The sequence below is a fragment of the Pristiophorus japonicus genome, chromosome 20, assembly GCF_044704955.1.
Source record: "Pristiophorus japonicus isolate sPriJap1 chromosome 20, sPriJap1.hap1, whole genome shotgun sequence".
NCBI lineage: Eukaryota > Metazoa > Chordata > Chondrichthyes > Pristiophoridae > Pristiophorus > Pristiophorus japonicus.
The window spans coordinates 14,636,302-14,650,999 of record NC_091996.1 but is presented as its reverse complement, the minus strand read 5'-3'; the positions used below and the strand labels follow the sequence as shown (position 1 = coordinate 14,650,999).

Here is a 14,698-nt window from a genome sequence, read left to right as displayed (position 1 = left end):
CTGAACACAATATTACAGGTGAGGCCTCACTAAGGCCCTGTACAACTGCAGTAAGACCTCCCTGCTCCTATACTCAAATCCTATAGCTATGAAGACCAACATACCATTTGCCTTCTTCACCACCTGTTATACCTGCATGCCAACCTTCAATAACTGATGAACCATGACACCCAGGTCTCGTTGCACCTCCCCTTTTCCTAATCTGTCGCCATTCAGATAATATTCTGCCTTCGTGTTTTTGCCCCCAAAATGGATAACCTCACATTTATCCACATTATACTGCATTTGCCATGCATTTGCCCATTCACCTAACCTGTCCAAGTCACCCTGTAGCCTCTTCACGTCCCCCTCACAGCTCACACCGCCACCCAGTTTGCAAACTTGGAGATATTACACTCAATTCCTTCATCCAAATTGTTAATGTATATTGTAAAAAGCTGGGGTCCCAGCACAGAGCCCTGCAGCACTCAACGAGTCACTGCCTGCCATTCTGAGAAGGACCCGTTTATCACGACTCTCTGCTTCCTGTCTGCCAACCAGTTCTCTATCCACGTCAGTACATTACCCCCAATACCATGCGCTTGACTTGGCACATCAATCTCTTGTGCAGGACCTTGTCAAAAGCCTTTTGAACGTCCAAATACATCACATCCACTGGTTCTCCCTTGTCCACTCTGCTAGTTACATCCTCAAAAAATTCCAGAAGATTCGTCAAGCATGATTTCCCTTTCATAAATCCATGCTGTCTTGGACCGATCCGGTCACTGCTTTCCAAATGCACTGCTATTTCATCCTTAATGATTGATTCCAACATTTTTCCCCATTACTGATGTCAGGCTAACCGGTCTATAATTACCCGTTTTCTCTCTCTCCTTTTTTAAAAAAAAGTGACATTACATTAGCTACCCTCCAGTCCATAGGAACTGATCCCGAGTCGATAAGACTGTTGGAAAATGATCACTAATGCATCCACTATTTCTAGGGCCACTTCCTTAAGTACTCTGGGATGCAGACTATCAGGCCCCAGGGATTTATCAGCCTTCAATCCCACCCAACAAGGATATCCTTCAGTTCCTCCTTCTCACTAGACCCACTGTCCCCGAGTACATTCGGAAGGTTATTCGTGTCTTCCTTCGTGAAGACAGAACCGAAGTATTTGTTCAATTGGTCTGCCATTTCTTTGTTCTCCATTATAAATTCACCTGAATCCAACTGCAAGGGACCTATGTTTGTTTTCACTAATCTTTTTCTCTTCACATATTTATAGAAGCTTTTGCAGTCAGTTTTTATGTTCCCTGCAAGATTCCTCTCGTACTCTATTTTCCCCCTCTTAATTAAACCCTTTGTCCTCCTCTGTTGAATTCTAAATTTCTCCCAGTCCTCAGGTTTGTTACTTTTTCTAGCCAATTTATATGCCTCTTCCTTGGTTTTAACATTATCTTTAATTTCCCTTGTTAGCCACAGTTGAGCAACCTTCCCCGTTTTATTTTTACATCAGATAGGGATGTACAATTGCTGAAGTTCATCCATTTGCCATTGCTTATCTACCGTCAACCCTTTAAGTATCCTTTGCCAGTCTATTCTAGCCAATTCACACCTCATACCGTCGAAGTTACCTTTCCTTAAGTTCAGGACCCTAGTTTCCGAATTAACTGTGTCACTCTCCATCTTAATAAAGAATTCTACCATATTATGGTCACTCTTCCCCAAGGGGCCTCGCACAAGATTGCTAATTAGTCCCTTCTGATTACACATCACCCAGTCTAGGATGGCCAGCTCTCGAGTTGGTTCCTCGACATATTGATCGAGAAAACCATCCCTAATACACTCCAGGAAATCCTCCTCCACCGCATTACTCCCAGTTAGGTTAGCCCAATCATTATGTAGATTAAAGTCGCCCATGATAATTGCTGTACCTTTATTGCACACAATTCTTATTTCTTGTTTGATGCTATCCCCAAACTCACTACCACTGTTTGGTGGTCTGTACATAACTCCCACTAGCGTTTTCTGCCCGTTGGTATTCTGCAGCTCCACCCATACCGATTCCACATCATTCAGGCTAATGTCCCTCCCTACTATTGCATTAATTCCCTCTTTAACCAGCAACGCCACCCCGCCTCTTTTCCTCTCTGCCTATCCTTCCTAAATGTTGAATTCCCAGCCTTGGTCACCCTGGTGCCATGTCTCCGTGATGCCAATTGCTGTCTGCGCAGTTAATTTGTCCATCTTATTCCGAATACTCCTCGCATTGAGGCACAGAGCCTTCAGGAGCACACTTTGCCCCTTTAGAATTTTGCTGTAGTGGCCCTTTTTGTTTTTTGCCTGGGTTTCTCTGCCCTCCACTTTTACTATTCTCCTTTCTATCTTTTGCTTCTGCCTCCATTTTATTTCCCTCTGTCTCCCTGCATCGGTTCCCATCCCCCCGCCATGTTAGTTTAACTCCTCCCCAACAGCACTAGCAAACACTCCCCCCAGGACATTGGTTCCAGTGCTGCCCAGGTGCAGACCGCCCGGTTTGTACTGCTCCCACGTCCCCCAGAACCGGTTCCAAAGTCCCAGGAATTTAAATCCCTGCCTTTTGCACCACTCCTCAAGCCACGTATTCATCTGAGCTATCCTGCGATTCCTACTCTGACTAGCACGTGGCACTGGTAGCAATCCTGACATTACTACTTGAGGTCCTACTTTTTAAATTTAGCTCCTAGCTCCTTAAGTTCATCTCGTAGGACCTCATTCCGTTTTTTACCTATATCATTGGTACCTATGTGCACCACGACAACTGGCTGTTCACTCTCCCTTTTCAGAATGTCCTGCTCCCACTCCAACACATCCGTGACCCTTGCACCAGGGAGGCAACATACCATCCTGGAATCTCGGTTGCGGCCGCAGAAACTCCTATCTATTCCCCTTACAATCGAATCCCCTATCACTATAGCTCTCCCATTCTTTTTCCTGCCCTCCTGTGCAGCAGAGCCACCCACGATGCCATGAACTTGGCTGCTGCTGCCCTCCCCTGATGAGTCATCCCCCTCAACAGTACCCAAAGCGGTGCATCTGTTTTGCAGGGGGATGACCGCAGGGGACCCCTGCACTACCTTTCTTCCACTGTTCTTCCTTTTGGTCACCCATTTACTATCTGGCTGTGTACCCTTTACCTGCAGTGAGACTAACTCGCTAAACGTGCTATTCACGTCATTCTCAGCATCGTGCATGCTCCAGAGTGAATCCACCCACAGCTCCAGTTCCACAATGCGGTCCGTCAGGAGCTGGAGCCGGATACACTTCCCGCACACACAGTCGTCAGGAACACCGGAAGCGTCCCTGACTTCCTGCATAGTACAGGAGGAGCATAACACGTGTCAGAGCTCTCCTGCCATGTCTTAACCCTTAGATTAACTTAAATTGGCAACAACAATGCTGAAAGTTACTTACTGATATAGAAAAGAAAAAGAAAAACTACTTACCAATCACCAATCATTTACCCCCTTGGCTGTGACGTCACCTTTCGATTTCATTCTACTTCTTTTTGCCTCCCTGCTGCAGCTACACCGGTAGGCCTTCGACGTCCCCAGACTCCCTGCTGCTTGCACTCCTGCCTCTCCGACCCGTTCGGCCTTTTGTAGGCCTCCGACGTCCCGTGACTCCCTGCTGCTCGCACTCCTGCCTCTCCAACCCGTTGGGCCTTTCGTAGGCCTCCGACATCCCCGGACTCCCTGCTGCTCGCACTCCCGCCTCTCCGACCCGTTGGGCCTTTCGTAGGCCTCTGACGTCCCCGGACTCCCTGCTGCTCGCACTCCTGCCTCTCCGACCCGTTGGGCCTTTCGTAGGCCTCCGACGTCCCCGGACTCCCTGCTGCTCGCACTCCCGCCTCTCCGACCCATTGGGCCTTTTGTAGGCCTCCGACATCCCCGGACTCCCTGCTGCTCGCACTCCCGCCTCTCCGACCCGTTGGGCCTTTCGTAGGCCTCCGACGTCCCCGGACTCCCGCCTCTCCGACGCGTTGGGCCTTTTGTAGGCCTCCGACGTCCCTGAACTCCCTGCTGGAAAGGGAAATCATGCTTGACAAATCTTCTAGAATTGTGAGAGGATGTAACTAGTAGAGTGGACAAGGGAGAACCAGTGGATGTGGTGTATTTGGACTGTCAAAAGACTTTTGACAAGGTTTCACACAAGAGATTGGTGTGCAAAATTAAAGCACATGGTATTGGGGGTAATGTATTTACGTGGATAGAGAACTGATTGGCAGACAGGAAGCAGAGATAGGGATAAACGGATCCTTCTCAGAATGGCAGGCAGTGACTAGTGGGGTGCCACAAGGCTCAGTGCTGGGACCCCAGTTATTTACAATATACACCAATGATTAAGATGAAGGAATTGAGTGTAATATCTCCAAGTTTGCAGATGACACTAAGCTGGGTGGTGGTGTGAGCTGTGAGGAGGATGCAAGAGGCTGCAAGGTGACTTGGACAGGTTAGGCGAGTGGGAAAATGCATGGCAGATGCGGTATAATGTGGATAAATGAGAGGTTATCCATTTTGGTGGCAAAAACATGAAGGCAGAATATTATCTGAATGGCGGAAGATTAGGAAAAGGGGAGGTGCAACGAGACCCGGGTGTCATGGTACATCAGTCATTGAAAGTTGGCGTGCAGGCACAGCAGGTGGCGAAAAAGACAAATGGTATGTTGGCCCTCATAGCTAGGGGATTTGAGTATAGGAGCAGGGAGGTCTTACTGCAGCTGTACAGGGCCTTGATGAGGCCTCACCTGGAATATTGTGTTCAGTTTTGGGCTCCTAATCTGAGGAAGGACGTTCTTGCTATTGAGGGAGTGCAGCGAAGGTTCACCAGACTGATTCCCGGGATGGCAGGACTGACATACGAGGAGAGACTGGATCGACTGGGTCTGTATTCACTGGAGTTTAGAAGAATGAGAGGGGATCTCATAGAAACATATAAAATTCTGACGGGACTGGACAGGTTAGATGCAGGAAGAACGTTCCCGATGCTGGGGAAGTCCAGAACCAAGGGTCACAGTCTAAGGATAAGTGGTAAGCCATTTAGGACCGAGATGAGGAGAAACTTCTTCACTCAGAGAGTTGTTAACCTGTGGAATTCTCTACCGCAGAGAGTTGTTGATGCCAGTTCGTTAGATATATTCAAGAGGGAGTTAGATATGGCCCTGACGGCTAAAGGGATCAAGGGATATGGAGAGAAAGCAGGGAAGGGGTACTGAGGTGAATGATCAGCCATGATCTTATTGAATGGTGGTGCAGGCTCGAAGGGCAGAATGGCCCACTCCTGCACCTATTTTCTATGTTTCTATGTATTCTGCCCAAATTAGAAATTTTAAAAAGTAAAATAATAACATTTTAAACTTACATTTTTATTTGAGGTTTGTGAACATCATTAAATATTCCTTTAGCAGTTTTCAAATTCCCAGCACATATTCTATAGATTGTTTTTGAACTTTTTTAAAAAGTTTATACTCAGTGCACAGTAGACTGAGAAAAAGGCACCAAAGGCATCTGAAAGCTTTATAACCCCAAAAATCAGTTCAGAAACACTTATTAAAATAATGTTTGTCTACAAGTCTCGAATTTTGGTGGTGATTACTGCATATGCGAGACATCAGAGCAGGCTATACAAAACCTGCTACAGAACTGTATGGATAAAAAAGGAGGTAACAAAAATAGGTTAAAGTCAAGATAGAAAAAGAACTTTAAAAAAAGTTGAAACTCGACGTTCCTCTTTTGCAGCATTGTGATAAAAAAACTACCGAGCCAAGCTGATAAATAACAAACGCAGGACCACTAAAAAGCAACAGTTGTTATCAGAGTGCACATTAACAAAACCCTTAAACCACTGCCGAAGTAAAGTCAATTATGGGCAGACAAAAATCAAGTCAAGGAGAATCTTTAAATTGTTACCGAGATAGGTCCAATTATAGGTAGCTGGAGGTCATTGATTCATCTTTGGAATTACAAAACTAGGAGTTGCTGTAAACTGGATTTCCACAGCTTTGTCAGTTTCTGCTGCCGATCATCATATTTCAACAACTGATTAAATCAGAGTCAGGACTATACTTTTGTTCTCTTACCATGTCAGCTGCAGCTCAGTGGGCAGCACTCTCGCCTCAAGTCCCACTCCAGAGACTAGAGCACAAAAATCTAGGCTGACATGAGCACAGTGTTGAGGGAGTGCTGCACTGTCGTAGGTGCCGTCTTTCGGATGAGACGTTAAGCCGAGGCCTCTTCTGCTTTCTCAAGTGGACAGAAAAGATCACATGGCACTATTTTAATAATAACTTAATAACTTTTATTTATATAGTGCCTTTAACGTAGCAAAACGTCCCAAGGTGCTTGCTTCACAACAGTGTTACTAGAGCAGGGGAGTTCTCCCCGGTGTTCTGGCCAATATTTATCCCTCAATCAACATAACAAAAAAAAAGATTATCTGGTCATTATCACATTGCGGTTTGTGAGAGCTTGCTTGTGCGCAAATTGGCTGCCGCATCTCCCTACATTACAAGTGACTACACTCCAAAAGTACTTCATTGGCTGTAAAGCGCTTTGAGACGTCCAGCGGTCATGAAAGGCTCTCTATAAATCCAAGTCTTTCTTTCTTTATTTAGATGTTAAACAGAGGCCCTGCCTTCTTTCTCAGGTCTTCGTAAAAGATCCCATAGCACTATTTTAAAGAGCAGCAAAATTCTCCATAGGGTCCCAGACAATATTTATCCCTCAATCAACATCACAAAAAAACGATTATCTGGTCATTATCATGTTGTTGTTTGTGGGAGCTTGCTGGGCGCAAATTGGCCACCTCATTTTCTACATCACAACAGTGACTACACATCAAAAGTACTTCATTGGCTATAAAGCACTTTGGGACGTCCTGAGGTCGTGATAGGTGCTATATAAATGCAAGTATTTTTTTTTTACAACTGACTGGAATTTGCTGAGAATTTGGAAATCGAATTCTGTATAGTTGAAATGTCACAACAGTATATTTGATAACAATAAGTTACCCACTGTAGATTCTTTCCCTTTAAGATTTCTTAGATTCAAATATTAAACTCCCTCACCCCCGAAGAGAAAAACATTTCCCCCCAATTACATCATGAACCTTCACTAAAGCTATCAGTATTACCAGAAGATTGCAGTTACTAAAATGCCAGTGCAGCTGGTGCCAGTCACAAGAAGCCATGGGCTTACTTGGCTACACCACATAGACTGAAACCAAAATACGTGCTGAAAGATCATTGTAATTGATACAAATATGGCAAGACATCTATCTCATATGGAGTTCCAAAAGTTCTGGAAGTTATTTCACAGTACTGAAATGCACCATCAACATTGTGCAATATACCGAAAGGGCATAAAATCCCATTGTCATGCTAGCAACTGCAGTGCTGTTTTGTCGACCGAAGGGCTGAAAACTGCAGCCTCACCGGGTCCGTACGAAGTGTGCACGCACCCGGCGAGGCCTCACAACAGCCGGTTCTCATGGCGCGGTGCGCATGCGCAGAAAAACAGCTTTTCCGATCTGTCAAAATGTCTTTAGACAGATTCTATGCATCCCCGCAGGACATCCGTGAGGCAGAGATTGGGCTATTTGCCCAACGAATGTCCTTCAAACTTTTACGTCTGGTAAAAGCAGGCGCATAGCTTAGTTTTACCAGCCTAACACTTTTAAAACATAGAAAAATTAAATTTAATCACTCATTTTTATATTAAAAACCCTGTCCGTTAAGGTAAGTTTATTTTTAACCCTATTAAAACACAAACATTTAAAAAAAAAATGTTCTCTAAAACATTAAATTTCAAATTAATTTTGAATATGCGAGGTGTTTTTTTTATTTATTGTGTTGTGTTTCTTGTTTTAGGGGGTTCTCTCATTGATAGTAATGGGAACTCGTAAAAAGAGTTCCCATTTTTATCAATGAGAATACGAGATAGTGATTGGTGGTCCAGGCCGACGCGATTCCAATCTAGACTTACGTACATGGAAGGCATCTTCCCGTACACTGCACAGCAAATGAAGGCCTCACTCTGGAATCCTACGTTCCTCTGGGACCACCAGGTAGTTTCGTAGATTTTTTTTTTCGGGTAAAAGGCATTCGTTCGAAGGAACCGACCACAATTTTCGGCCCAGTATATTTTATATTCGTACTAAAAACATCGCAGCATATTTTAGTCGTTTCAGGAAGAACAATAGCAGATTTACTGGCCCATGCAATGAAGGAACAAGAGTCTAGCAGAGAAATGTCATGGTATTTGCAGCCAAGCTGCAGTTTACTTCAAAAAGCGCTGAACATTACAAGATGTATTTCCTCAGTAATCAAAAGGACAACATTTTTGTGTTCCACTGTTTAAAGCTTTCGAAGTACACACACCTTTACTGTGCACAATATCTGCAGAAGTACTTTGGTACAGTTGGTACCACCACTGCAAACTCTCCATGCCACACACCATTTGCAAACAAACAATAAGCAGGCGGCATGCATTGGAGCCTCTGCTGTTCTTGAGGGAGCTGCTAACATTTACCATGATTGTGGAAGGGGAGGAGGGACTGATTCAGCGAGGTGTCTGGTCTCTCCTTTGCAGTCTTCCAATCAACAGGGCAGAGATGAGAGACTTGCTGCCTGGGGAGACAACTGCAGGCACAAATCATGCCCTATTACTCTGTAGAACAGCACATTATGCTGGAGCACCAACACAATTCACTGCCCTATTTTGACAAAATTGAAAGTCCTGGTTACTCCAAAAAAGAATATTGGAGGCCAAGACTGTGCTTATGTATATAAACATGCACTATGCAACACAATCAATCAAGATTCATAGAAATTTACAGTTCAGAAGGAGGCCATTTGGCCCATCGTGTCTGTGCTCACTGAAAAAGAGCTAGCCAGCTTAATCCCACTTCCCAGCTCATGGTCCACAGCCCTGTAGGTTACAGCACTTCAAGTGCATATCCAAGTACTTTTTAAATGCAATGAGGGTTTCTGCTTCTACCACCCTTCCAGGCAGAGTGTTCCAAACCCCCACCACCCTCTGGGTGAAAAAGGTTTCCCTCAACTCCCCTCTAAACCTTCTACCAATTAATTTAAGTCTTTAAATTTAAATCTTTAAATCAATGGAAGAGATTCATGTCTTTAAAAATGTTCATATTTAATAAAGCACAAGTTTTACTGAAAGGTCATGTCAAGAGTTAGCGCCCTAACTGGCTCAGCTATTTAAGGCATTGAGGAGCGGAGCCATATAGATCAGGAAGATCCCACGTTCAATCCACAGTCTATTTAGAGTCAGCTGATGTTGTTGTTTATGACAGCAAGTGTACTAGATAGATCCAGTTCCCCAGGGCTAAATGAAGAGGAGGCAGTCAGTCAACGGCAGGATCAGCTTGCCTGTGATGCTTCATGTGGTCAAATAGTCTGAAACACACACTCAACTGCTATATTTGGGCAAGGCGTTATGGGGATCGACAGCTTATGAGCCTCCATCTAGTGGTAGAAGTATGCAGTTGCAGGAATAAATGTGTGACAGGTAGCTTTAGTATGGGAAAATCTTATTGAGACAACTCGATGCATGGCAGAATGGTGTGGGAAATACATTGCAAATTATTATAGATTTCACCTTCTATTGCTGAAAGAGCAGAAATAGCACAACTAGATAAGCTACAAATAAACATATCTTCGCACATACAAATCCATCCTCTGCTTTCTTAAAACAAATCCCTATGACACATGCTCCCTGAACATTATAAAATTCCAGCTGTGTGGAAGTTAACCCTAAACGGTTTATCTCTGCTAACTTAGCCCTCCGCCCCCAACAAAGAAATGTTGCTAAATTTCGTTCACAGAATATCATGACTCCATTCACAATATCAATGCAATTTTTTTTTAAATGAAAAGGGAACAAAAGTATAGCTAAATGCCATTTTCAGCAGTTTTAAAATCTAAACATAGATTTGTGCTGGTGAAAAGGTCACGGCAATAATCGTGTCATTTGGCCCTATTTTAAAATCGGCAGAACGAGGACAAAGTGGTTATTCTCACTGCATATATTTAAGTTAAGACTAAGTTGTTTATAGACCCAGCTTCAGCTATGTTTCAATCCACTGTGCCTACCCAAGATTGATCCGTGAAGATTTTCTAGTGCAGTGTAAATGGTAAATTCTAACCAGCAAGATAGAGGAACTGCTTTACCAACTCCATGTTCTACTCTCAACAAAAATACAAAAGCAGGAGGTCGGAATTGAAAGGGAAAAGTCTTTTATTTTAAACTCACTAGAATCATTGGGCCCAAGTTTCCACATGATTTGCGCCTGATTTTTTAGGAGCAACTGGTGGAGAACGGACTATCTTAGAAATCGCAATTCTCCACATTTTTTTTTCTGCAGTTCTAGTCAGGTAGAACAGTTCTACTTTGGAACAGAATTTTTTCTTCAAAAGGAGGCGTGTCCGGCCACTGACGCCTGATTTTAAAGATTCCACAGTGGAAAACGTACTCCAAACTAAAGTAGAATGGAGCAAGTGAAGATTTTTGTAGAACTGAAAAAACCTGTTCTACACATTAAAAAAATCAGGCGCAGGTTACAAATTAGGCGTCCAGAACGAGGTGGGGGGGGGGGGGGGGGGGGGGGGGGAAGGGAAGTCATTAAATTCCATAATAAATCCTTATTTATACTTATACAAATATTATACAAATAAATCCAACCTGAATAAACATTTATAAGCAAAGAAAAGATTAAATAAACCATCTTCCTACCTGTGTGAAAGTGCTTCAGGCAGGCCTTTCGGACCGAAGGCTGAACGGGCCGGCCCGAGACTTCGGGCAGGGCCCGTCCCCAGCACTAGATTTACAGGTAGGTGGCGTTGGGTTGGGTTGGGGGGGGTGGGGGGAGGGAAGGGAGAGAGAGGGAGGGGGGGAAGAGAGGAGGGGGGGGGGAAGGTCAGGTCGGATCCAATCCGGGAGCGGGAGTCGGGTCGGGTCCAGTGGGGGGGGGGGGGCGGGTGTCAGGTCTGGTCCGGAGGCAGGGGGGGGGCGGGGAGCGGGTGTCGGGTCTGATACGGAGGCTGGGGGGGGGGGGGGGGGGGTGGGGGGCGGGGAGCGAGTGTCGGGTCTGGTCGGGGGGGGAGCAGGAGCTGGCCGTGGGAGGAGCCTTATTCACGCAGCCCCAGTGAGGTGGTGGAGAATGCCGAGAATTTTTTTAGGCGCACTTTGTGGCGCGAAAAACGGGCGTCCAGGTCGGGACTGCGCCATTCTAGGCGCATGTGGAAACTTGGGCCCATTAAATCAGAATGCATGATGTGCAAATCATCAAAGCCAAAGCCAGAACAAGGGAATCAAGGGTTATGGGGAGCGGGCAGGGAAGTGGAGTCGAGTCCATGATCAGATCAGCCATGATCTTATTGAATGGCGGAGCAGGCTCGAAGGGCCAAATGGTCTACTCATGCTCCTATTTTTTATGTAACAACATTAAGATTGGGGCTTGTACAAGAAGGTCCTGTGTTTAATCACTGGTCTGTGCAGACTCAGCAATTCTCAATTGGGGTGGTTTGCAGCGAGATTGCAATTGGCTTTCGTACCTTTGGGGGGGGGGGGGGAAGGAAAGAGAGAATGAACGATTGGGATATTCTTGTTCTGATCACAAACCAGTTGTTCTTGCTGCAAGTGCACGCGGACATCAGATGGGGACATCAAATGCTACCCGTTGTCAAGAGCCGACTGATATTCACTCCGCAAGATTCCACAGGACTGTATCTCACAAGACAAACAGCCAACCCTTCAGGAGAGAAGCGAAGGGAGAAAACTGGCAGAGAGAAAATTTGCATTTAAAAAAAAACAAGGCTTTTCGATCCTCTTGTGCACAGCACCCTCCCTCAGCCCAGTACACCATGGACATATACATACATAGACACACTACCTGCACATTTCATCACTTTTGATCAAAGAGTCCGTTCCAACTGTGCCAACCAGGAATTTAGGGCTCAACAATGGCAATCGAACATGTTGCAAGACCTGGGAAAAAATAATCAAAAATACATTCGCAAATGAGAAAAAACAGAGAAACATAAATGCTGTGTATATTAGTCAGAGGTATAGTCTAGAAGCCCGAAGGCTACAAAATGCAGCTCTGAAGCTTCTACTCTTAGCGTAGACCTTCTATTAATATTCAAATCAAAACATTGCCAGTGTTGGGAAATGAAAATTCCATCTACCACCTCCAATTGTTCTAGGTTAAATCATAGTGTAAAAATGTGCACAAATCAGTGTTCCCTCTTATTTTATTTTTTTTCGCTGAATGGTTCCATTAACTGGCTGTGCAGCCCATTCAAATTTTCATGCATGCCCAGTTTCTGCCATATAGAAGCCAGTGAGTGGCCTGTGCAGGACCTCCAGTTAGCAAAGCTTAGCGGGAACATCCCCAACCTCAAAACTGCATCGCTGCTGCTTCGACACAGCCTTTCCATTTCCCACATCAGTCTCACACTGATAAACTCGCTCAAGAATGCAGTTCGTTCCACTATGCTGAACTGTGAAAAAGCTTTGCTCTCTTTGCCCCACCAGGTGATCAAACACTTGATTTCAATACTTCAGGCAAGTGGTTGGCTGCAACTATAGGTCAAACAATACTGTAGTGGGAGCTGCAACAGTCACTTACTGACCTGCACCAACTTATTGCAGATTGAGAATCTGAACTGTCAGCAGAGAATTGAACTCATGCAGTTTGGCCAATTTCTTGAAAAATGACATGTTCCTTCATCAGACAAAGAACAAACTGAGCTTGCAATCTCCTGCATTCAGTACTCATTTTTGCCAGCTCAGGTAATTATTCATCCCAACCTTGCAGTCTACAACCTTCTCCTTCTTCCTTTAACTTACTTGGGTCCTTGAAATATTTTGATCATTCAACAGAAAATCAAACCACCTCAAACACCAGCCAGATCCTAAATCTTAACTGCTCTGTACGTGTGCAACTAAGCGGCCACAATGCAGAGGACTCGGATTCTACACAGGAGTATTCCCAATCACTTGTATTATCGGTTAACCTTGACCCCAAAACGTGGCCACTTTATGAAAGGTGGCCATAAGTACAGGTGAATATCAATTTAAATGTGACTGTATTAAACCAGTACTTATCAGAGTTCTCTGCTGCTAACTGCAATTCTCAGTATTACAGTAGGTGACTATAACAGTATCAACTGTAATATTGTTTGACAACTTCTAACCCAAAACATTTTTGATGATTATTTGCAACTATCTGCCCGATTAATTTATCTGGTTAGATAATTCACAACCCTTTTACTGGTATGTCCAAGCTCCAGTTGCTAACTGCACCCAACCTCCTTAAATTCCATGAAGATACCTGTATTTTCAAATTAGAGGGTGCTGTTGAGTTCTAAACAATGTTTTGGTATATTTTTGTGCTCACCAAGGGAAGGACGTTAAGCTAAAGAAACAGAACATATTCCCATATTAGGCACCCAGTATCAATGGCACACACTCCCGGGTCAAGTAAAGCACAGTTAGGTGCAGAATAAAACAGATTTTATTGCACCAATGTGACATCTAATTCCCACACCATCTATACGGTGGTCCGAGTGAGATCATCATTTAGTGCCAAATTTGATGGTGCAAGTAATTTGGACACATGAATATTGAGAACTAGAATGAGACTGTTCAAATAAACCCCTTACAGAAAACAAAGTAGACACTCATCCCATCAATCGGACCTTGATTCAAACCCAGATCTCTGAAGAGAGGAGAAAGGACAGCACGCTAATCTACTTTTCCACCCAGTCCCTGGCCTTCACCGTTCTGTTACCTGAGCAAGTTGTCCTCTCCGCTCCTGAATGTTATACTTGACCCACGACACAACAGCACTATACACCTGCTCCTCACTTCGCACATTCAACTCATCGCTGGAAATTATGTCGATCATCTGGTTCGCTGGTAGCAGCATGAACTCCTCACTCTCCATTACCTAGACAGAAGGGTTGAGAAACCAAACGTTATTTGGAATTCAATTCCATACAAACAAGCTGACCAGTCAAAGGCAACCGCTTTCAAAGCAGTCAAACTTGAACAAAAAATATATCAATGAATCCATTATGCCAGTATGAATGGAAGTCCTCTGTGAGCTGAGGATCACCATAGTCCTTGTATACTATACATATAGATACATATAGATACTTAGAACAGTGATGAGGCATGGATGCAGAAAGCCATTAAGTGAGCTTCGAAGATAATTTTCTGATTGGTTAGGCTGGAATCTATACGGGCAGGGAGGGGGAACAAGAAAGAATGAGGGATAATAATTACTGTGGATCGAACAAACAAAACCACATGATGAAGTCATTTCAGCCATATGAAGAACAGTAATGCTTTCTATTCCAATATCTTTGAAGTACAGGTATATACAATCAACTGACCACATGGCAGAGCACAGCAAACTTTGAAGTTAGTAGCACCCTACACGCAACTACTATGCCCACACTCCTCTTGGTCACAATACCCAACTGACCGTATTAAAAAGTCGCTATGCTCTGATTATGGCCAAGTGCCTCTAAATTTTGCATGATTTACAAAATTGGGAGTATGATTATGGGGGCCTGATGAATCATAGAAAAATTATGACACAAAAGAAGGCCCATTTGGCCCATCGTGTCCATGCCGGTTGAAAAAGAGCT

The 14,698-nt window shown here is 44.3% G+C and overlaps 1 protein-coding gene across 3 annotated transcripts in view; it reads right to left on the bottom strand.

The window, feature by feature from the left end:
• LOC139233171 (kelch-like protein 20) overlaps window positions 1–14,698 on the bottom strand; it is a 76,722-nt gene that overhangs the window by 43,243 nt on the left and 18,781 nt on the right. For all 3 annotated transcript variants that reach the window (XM_070863774.1, XM_070863775.1, XM_070863776.1), the window contains exons 3-4: window positions 13,834–13,992; window positions 11,932–12,026 (exon numbers count right to left, since the gene is read on the bottom strand). In XM_070863774.1, the coding sequence (XP_070719875.1) occupies window positions 11,932–12,026; window positions 13,834–13,992 (254 nt within the window). The remainder of the gene's footprint in view (window positions 1–11,931; window positions 12,027–13,833; window positions 13,993–14,698) is intronic.